This window comes from Panulirus ornatus, chromosome 7 (assembly GCF_036320965.1).
Source record: "Panulirus ornatus isolate Po-2019 chromosome 7, ASM3632096v1, whole genome shotgun sequence".
Lineage (NCBI taxonomy): Eukaryota > Metazoa > Arthropoda > Malacostraca > Decapoda > Palinuridae > Panulirus > Panulirus ornatus.
The window spans coordinates 29940220-29948854 of record NC_092230.1 but is presented as its reverse complement, the minus strand read 5'-3'; the positions used below and the strand labels follow the sequence as shown (position 1 = coordinate 29948854).

The following is an 8635-nucleotide window of genomic DNA, read 5'->3' as shown; positions in this document are numbered from 1 at the left end:
AGCAGTCACCTTAGCTGTCTTCAAATGCTAGTAACATCATTGAGTGTTAATCACCTTTAGGAACTCATCATTGCAAGTTGTTCCCGTGTCTGTTTGTAAGATATTTCTGTTAATGTGGTCGTACTGACGTTACCATTGGTGGTCGACAGTTTTCCTCCCCTGCTGTTGCTTGTAATCATTTTCCAAACTGTATGAGTTTAATTCTTGACCGACGGTCAACTTCTCGTGCATTGATCATCCTGAATATTGGAGGAATTTCTAACAAAATATATTTCAGCTGTACCCGTGTAGTCTTTGTGATGAGCATATTGCAGTGTGTCTCTTTCAGTATCATGGCTACGTTTGTCTCTGATAAAGTTTTAATGTACGATGATTCCTCGATGGGGTTGCCAGATACAGCCAGATAGTTCCTCTATGTACGATAACTCCCCGGCAAGATCTTGTGAATATGAATCTACCACTTGCCCGCTTGCAAAATCATCCCTGCTGTGTTTATACGTCAGAATTCAACTGTGGTAGTGCGTGTGTGTGTGTGTGTGTGTGTGTGTGTGTGTGTGTGTGTGTGTGTGTTTACATGCCGTAGACAAAGTCCTCACGTGAATGCCTCGGGGCGGATGGCGTGTGTGGCGTTGGCCATCCGTGCGGCCGGCAAGAGTGGTCCCTCTAGCAGCGACATGGTGCCAACTCACACCTGTTGAAGAATAGAGAAACACTGAGTCACAGATGATGGGCACGTATACATACCTATACATACCTGTACACGCACATATATATACCTATACATTTCAACGTATACATACGTATGCATACAGACATAAACATATATACCATATACATATTCATGCTTGCTGCCTTCATCCATTTTCGTCGCCACCCCGCCACACATGTAAGAAAACAGCGCGGGGTAGTTCCAGGAAAAGACAACAAATGTCACATTCGCTCTCACTCAGTCTCTAGCTGTCATGTGTAATGCACTGAAACCACAGCTCCCTTTCTACAACCGGGCCCCACAAAACTTTCCATGGTTTACCCCAGACGCTTGACATGCCCTTGTTCAATTCATTCACAGCACGTCCACCCCGGTATAACACATCGTTCGAATTCACTCTATTCCATGCACGCCTTTCACCCTTCTGTATGTTCAGGCCCCGATTGCTCAAAATCTTTTTCACTCCTTCCTTCCACCTCCAATTTGATCTCCCACTTCTCTCGTTCCCTCCACCTCTGACACATATATCCTCTTTGTCAATCTTTCCTCACTCATTTTCTCCATGTGACCAAACCATTCCAATGCACCATCTTTTGCTTTCTGAATCACACTCTTTATATTCCCACACATTTCACTAACCCTTTCATTACTCGATCAAACCACCTCACAATACATATTGTCCTCAAGCATTTCATTTTCAACACATCTACCCTCCTCCGCACAACCCTATCTATAGCCCATGCCTAGGAACCATATAACATTGTTGGAACCACTATTCCTTCAAACATACCCATTTTTGCTCTTCGAGATAACGTTCTCGCCTTCCACACATTCTTCAGTGCTCCCAGAACCTTTGCCCCTTCCCCCACCCTGTGACTCACTTCCACTTCCATGGTTCCATCCACTGCTAAATCCATTCCCAGATATTTAAGACACTTCACTTCCTTCAGTTTTTCTCCATTCAAACTTACCTCCCAATCAGCTTGTCCCTCAACCCTATTGAACATAATTACCTTGCTCATGAGGGGAAGAGGGAATAAACATTCCTATTCTCACAATAATAATCTCAACTAAGCGTTTCGTGGAAACAGAATCATCACCACAGAAGAGACAGTAATTTACCCAAGGAAAGTCAAAGAAGCATTTTCGTAAGTTATTCCAATCAGCTTTGTTGAGGTGCCTATAGTCAAGTTTAGAAGGTGCTGCTGGAGGGGGAGGTACCATTAAAACATACATTTATGAGAGTGTGGCCAGATGAAACAATTACGGGCGAGGTTGTGTACCTACAGCTGGAAGGATTTGAAGTGGAAAAACAGTTCCAGAATATTAGGAGAGTGGTCTTATGGGTGGGTTGGGTAATAATTAGTTCTAGATCATTAAGAATGAAGAGCATGAGAGCTTCATTCCCACCACCTCCCGTATGGGAAGAGTTCAACCATTCCCCAAGGTGAAAGTTGAAATCCCATTGGTAGATATTTGCTTGCAGATAAGAGGATGTCGCGGCCATATATATAGGCAAGAGTTTAGATAGCCGAACAATGTAATAGAATTTGTATAATTAGAAGAACAGCAGAGGAAACAAAGGAAAATAATGGTACCTGGGGCACAGGCCTCGAGTCAGATAACACCAAAATTTGGGTACTCCAGGACCTCGAGACGTACCACAAGTGTGATGATGTTGGAGTAAGCAAAGACACCACTTTTGAATTTGAATCATGAGTGGCGATTGTAGTCGCGTATGAAATGGGACTTGTGAGAACATCATTTGACAGTTAGGTCTTTGAAATAAGTAAGGTATTAGGACAGGTACTAGACAGATGGTGTTCAACATAAGAGAGAGGTTACTAGGAAACCCACGAATGTCGGTATAGTGAATAGAAGAAGAGGAAGGTCTGTTAGACAGGGAAAGGTCGTAGAAGAGAACGTCACTGCTACTGTCTGAGCCCCCGTCCTTTCATTGGCAGTAGAGTCAGGTGAGAATACGGAGATTCTAAGCACCCTACGATACCGGAGATTAGGGGGCCATAGGTGTGTTGAACTCTAAAATATTTACGTTTAAAAACGATTGTGCAGACAAGAGACGACATTACCTCTTCCCCATTTGATTACCAGAGTCCCATCTTCGGAGAAAAGTCAAGGAAGCAAACTTCCTCTCAACAAATGTAAGAATAGCATTGAAGTACAAAGATAAGGAAATGTTGAGCAAATTGTTCACGTCCTGCATGAAGTCAAAACGGTAAATACTTTTCAGGTTTGGTCAGCGCACGTGAAGAAGAATAGAAAGCTAATGAAAAGGATCCAGAGGAAGGCAACTACGATGGTACCAGAAGTAAGAGAGATGAGTTACAGGAGGAGAAGGTAATAGAAAGTTATGACCTGACGATAACTTTTAACCTTTTTAAACCTGTTCCATGACGTCAGCACTGAGGAGATCCTTGAATGATTCACGGACAGAACAAGCAGAGGGCATAAGATGATACTGAGTCAGAAACTGTTTGGAAGATTTGAAAATAAGTATTTTTACTGTGTAACAATAATGGACGACTCAGGTAAACTGAAGGTGGATTTGTGTACCGAAGGCTAAAGAGATGGGGTGCCACGAGCGTAGACCTCCCCTACTGTACTGGATGAATGGGTAATGACACACACACACACACACACACACACACACACACACACACACACAGTCGTGTAACCATCTATCAACTCACGCATAATCATGCATAAGATGACGTTTAAGTACAGATGCATGCAGGCACCCAAGCATAAACATAGTTTCGGGGAAAAGCATAGACTCGCATACAGACAGAAGCACATAAATGTGCAGAAAGCTATGCACAAAGACCGAGCCAGAGACACAGACAGACACAGACACAAGGACTGATGCACACAGCTCTCCTCACAAAGAGATATGAGCCTACATACAGACACTCAGAGAGCGTTACGGGGTCAGGCAGATGGCTTGTGAGAAAACCAAAGCAAGAACGACAGAGACTCAGGCCACAAAGCAGGTCCCGGGCAGCGAAAACTTGTCGGTAACTCACCACAAGAGAGTAGACGAAGGATGGGCGGCGCTCTCTCCGACGGCGATTTCTGCTGCGCCTGGCTCACTATATATACCCTCCAGGGCTCGCCTAACCTTGTTACCTGCTGTGGCACGGCAGTCAACCCCGCCCGCAGCCACGCCATTACTTCACATCCCCACCATCTGGTTGACCCGGGTCCCTCGAACAGAAGATGTTCCCTGACTTAACTTTTGGTTCTCTCGTGCCAGACGAAACAGACTACAGTATATTGCTGTAAGGGACAATACAGTATTTTCTTGTTTTTCTCATGGGGTCTGGTGGTTTATGTAAGGGAAGCCGTATGGGGTTGTTTATTGAATAAGAGATCCTGTGGTTTGTGGGCCACGAGGCCGTATAACTGTCTGATGTCATGAGGACATTGCAATCTTATACTGCTGCGGCCACGTACATGTAGCTGGGATCACGTACATGTAGCTGGGTTCACGTACATGTAGCTGGGTTCACGTACGTATATCTGAAGACCACGTACATATAGCTGGGATCACTTACGTATATATGGGGGCCACGTACATGTAACTGGCATCACGAACGTATATATGGGGGCCACGTGCATGTAGGTGGGTTCACGCACGTATATCTGGGGGCCACGTACATGTAGCTGGGATGACGTAGTATATCTGGAGGCCATGTACATGTTACTGGGATCACGTACGTATATCTGGGGCCACGTACATGTAGCTGGGATGACGTAGTATATCTGGGGGCCATGTACATGTGGCTGGGATCCCGTACGTATATCTGGGGGCCACGTACCTATACCTGGGATCACGTAAATATATCTGGGATCACTTACATATGCCTTGTTCTCCGTGACATCACCTGACTCATTAACCTGCCGTTCTGGCTGGGCTGGTGAGCAGCAGCACGTGACTTTTGTAGGAGGGTCTCGTGACATGCACTCTGGCGTTCCCCTACCTGCTTCGTGGTACCACCTCGGGTCACATTGTGTGCCGCTTGCTGCTTCCAAGGTCTTTGTCTTCACGTGCTGTATGTGGCCAGGAGCTCCTCTGCCGTCCCTCGTCATTGTCATACAGTGTGTGGGCTATGGATGGCCAAGAGGTCCCCTACGCATCTTTGTTAAGTACAGTGTGTGGGCCACAGATAGCCAAGAGCTCCTGTACTGGCTCTCATCTTGTAAGAATTCTTTTGCAGTCTTAAAGATTTTTAGTTCACACACACACACACACACACACACACACACACACACACACACACACACTAGAAAGTGCTCAAAAGATTGGGCCCTGCGTTGTGGAAGACTCCCTCTCCATACAGTATGAATAGGTGATTACATATATATTTTTAACGCGTATTTTCCACAGTGGCAGAGTGAGGGGTGATGGAGTAGCGGGTGTGAGGAAAGCAGATTTTTCAAACTGAATTTCAGATGACAACTTCATATAGCTGAAATTTTTACATCACCGTTCATGTGGGAAATGATCAACCATGAGATTACGTAACTGAACATAAAGTAAATAAAGGAGTTTACAAGAAGAAATGTATATATATATATATATATATATATATATATATATATATATATATATATATATATATATATATTCCTATGAGTCCACGGGGAAAATGTAACAAGATAAGGTCCCATGTGCCCTTTCGTGTAATAACCACATCATCAGGAGACACAAGAGGGAAATATAAGTCAATCGATATACATCGAAGAGACGAAGCTAGGACGCCATTTGGTAAACATGTGATTGTCCAAAACATAATTTAACTTTTTAGTAGGGGAAACAGAAGAAGGAATTACACGGAGAGTGGTCATCCTCCTCGAAGGCTCAGGTTGGGTGTCTAAATGTGTGTGGATGTAATCAAGATGAGAAAAAAGGAGAGATAGGTAGTATGTTTGAGGAAAGGAACCTGGATATTTTGGCTTTGAGTGAAACGAAGCTCAAGGGTAAAGCGGAAGAGTGGTTTGGGAATGTCTTGGGAGTAAAGTCAGGGGTTGGTGAGAGGACAAGAGCTAAGGAAGGAGTAGCATTACTTCTGAAACAGGAGTTGTGGGAGTATGTGATAGAGTGTAAGAAAGTAAACTCTAGATTGATATGGGTAAAACTGAAAGTGAATGGAGAGAGGTGGATGATTATTGGTGCCTATGCACCTGGGCATGAGAAGAAAGATCATGAGAGGCAAATATTTTGGGAGCAGCTCAGTGAGTGTGTTAGCAGTTTTGATGCACGAGACCGGGTTGTAGTGATGGGTGATTTGAATGCAAAGGTGAGTAATGTAGCAGTTGAGCGAATGATTGATGTACATGGGGTGTTTACTGTTGTAAATGGAAATGGGAAAGAGCTTGTAGATTTGTGTGCTGAAAAAGGACTGGTGATTGGGAATACGTGGTTCAAAAAGAAAGATATACATAAGTATACGTATGTAAGTAGGAGAGATGGCCAGAGAGCGTTATTGGATTACGTGTTAATTGATAAGCGTGTGAAACAGAGACTTTTGGGTGTTAATGTGCTGAGTGGTGCAACTGGAGGGATGTCTGATCATTATCTTGTAGAGGCGAAGGTGAAGATTTGCAGAGGTTTTCAGAAAAGAAGAGAAAATGTTGGGATGAAGAGAGTGGTGAGAGTAAGTGAACTTGGAAAGGAGACTTGTGTGGGGAAGTATCAGGAGCGACTGAGTGCAGAAAGGAAAAAGGTGAGAGCAAAGGACGTAAGGGGAGTGGGGGAGGAATGGGACGTATTTAGGGAAGCAGTGATAACTTGCGCAAAAGATGCTTGTGGCATGAGAAGCGTGGGAGGTGGGCAGATTGGAAAGGGTAGTGAGTGGTGGGATGAAAAAGTAAGATTATTAGTGAAATAGAAGAGAGAGGCATTTGGAAGTTTGTTTTGCGGGGAAATAATGCAAATGACTGGGAGCTGTGTAAAAGAAAAATGCAAGAGGTCAAGAGAAAGGTGCAAGAGGTGAAAAAGAGGACAAATGAGAGTTGAAGTGAGAGAGTATCATTTAATTTAAGGGAGAATAAGAAGATATTTTGGAAGGAGGTAAATAATTTTGGAAGGAGGTAAATAAAGTGCGTAAGACAAGAGAACAAATGGGAACATTGGTGAAGAGGACTAATGGGGAGATGATAACAAGTAGTGGTTATGTGAGAAAGTGATTGAGTGAGTATTTTGAAGGTTTGTTGAATGTGTTAGATGATAGAGTGGCAGATATAGGATGTTTTGGTCTAGGTGGCGTGCGAAGTGAGAGGGTCAGGGAGAGTGGTTTGGTAAACAGAGAGGAGGTAGTGAATTCAGGTGAGGGAGAGCACAATGAGCGCATGGTGGTGCCCAATGTAAGAGGGTTATGTGGCGCTGACAACGAAGGAAGGGAAATACATCAGAAAAGAAAAGGATGGATCGTCTGAGGATGTGAGGCGGGAGAAGTTCGCTTAAGTTATCTTGGGGGGAACAGATCAGAGGGTAGCACGGCTGGAGGAGGAGGAAATATAGAAAATGGGGGATCAAATCAAAGATCAGGCAAAGTGTCTCAACTTGGAAGTGGGTTTAGGGAACTGAAATACAATCGAAGTGCACAAACACAGAGCTGAATTAGTTGAGGGGGGCGTCAGAAGAAATGCAGCCAAGGGAACGACGGCGCAATAGATGAAATACCATGAGAGAAATGGGTCAGAAGCGTTGCATCTGAATGTCCGTCCGTGTCACAAATGAACAAGACGTGATGCCCGTAGTGGCTGGTCATGATATAGGGCGGGGAGCAGAACCAGAGCCTGCGACTGCTGGGGGAGCACCAGATCATTAAGCCAGATGCAGAGAGAGAGAATACCTGGGGACATTGCACCTCAGGAACACAGCAAAGTCTGAAGTTAAGCTATTTAGAGCGCGAGAGAGTGATATGCAGCGTGACAGGCAAAATAGTTGGGTTTATATATAGTCCGTCAGCGGGTAGGTATGAATGATTGCATGATAGTTGGGTTTATATATAGCCTTTCAAGTGGTAGGTTTGAATGATTGCTTGATAGTTGGGTTTATATATAGCCTTTCAAGTGGTAGGTTTGAATGATTGCATGATAGTTGGGTTTATATATAGCCTTTCAAGTGGTAGGTTGGAATGATTGCATGATACTTGGGTTTATATATAGCCTTTCAAGTGGTAGGTTTGAATGATTGCATGATAGTTGGGTTTATATATAGTCTCAGCGGAGAGGTTTGAGTAATTGCATGATAGTTAGATTATATATAGGCTGTCAGGGAGTAGGTTTGAATAAATGCATGATATGATTAATGCTTGTTGGTAAGACGAAAGGAGACTAAGACAGAGCCACAGCCATGGAACCTGACGAATCATCACTACCGGTTTCTTAAACAAGTGGATGGCACCAAGAATTAGGAGGACGCAAAAGGTGGAGAGACATTATTGATTCCATTTTAACTCGATTATATTCTAGAGGAATAGAAAATGAAGGAGAGGGAAAGAATGCTGGTTAAGGGACTAGTACTAGAGGGTCAACACGCGTCCAGTGGAAATAAGATCTGGTGGTCATAGTCTAGACTCAAACACGACAGCCAGAAATGGTTATGTAGCCAGGAGGTACTCAAGCGGTAGTAGAATCTTAGAAAGAAGGAGGATTTTCAGAGCAGATAGATAGATAGATAGATAGATAGAGAGATAGATAGATAGAGAGAGAGAGAGAGAGAGAGAGAGAGAGAGAGAGAGAGAGAGAGAGAGAGAGAGAGAGAGAGGCAAGAAATACACTTATGGGACAAAGAGCGGGGAGACGTCTCACATAGGCAAGAGTAAGGAAATCCCGCCACTATTGAAGACAACAGGTCAGAAACGATAAAGGTTCATTGCATATGTATACATGACTGTA

At 43.9% G+C, this 8635-nt stretch overlaps 2 protein-coding genes across 3 annotated transcripts in view; one reads left to right on the top strand and one right to left on the bottom strand.

Annotated features, from left to right (window-relative positions):
• The window catches only part of LOC139749488 (opsin, ultraviolet-sensitive-like), a 24610-nt gene extending 20795 nt beyond the window's left edge, over nucleotides 1-3815 (bottom strand). The window contains exons 1-2 of the mRNA XM_071663408.1: nucleotides 3754-3815; nucleotides 597-691 (exon numbers count right to left, since the gene is read on the bottom strand). Coding sequence (XP_071519509.1) covers nucleotides 597-676 — 80 coding nt within the window. The 5' untranslated portion in view covers nucleotides 677-691; nucleotides 3754-3815. The remainder of the gene's footprint in view (nucleotides 1-596; nucleotides 692-3753) is intronic.
• Nucleotides 1-8635, top strand: part of LOC139749490 (uncharacterized) — a 225073-nt gene that overhangs the window by 158654 nt on the left and 57784 nt on the right. The window lies entirely within an intron of this gene.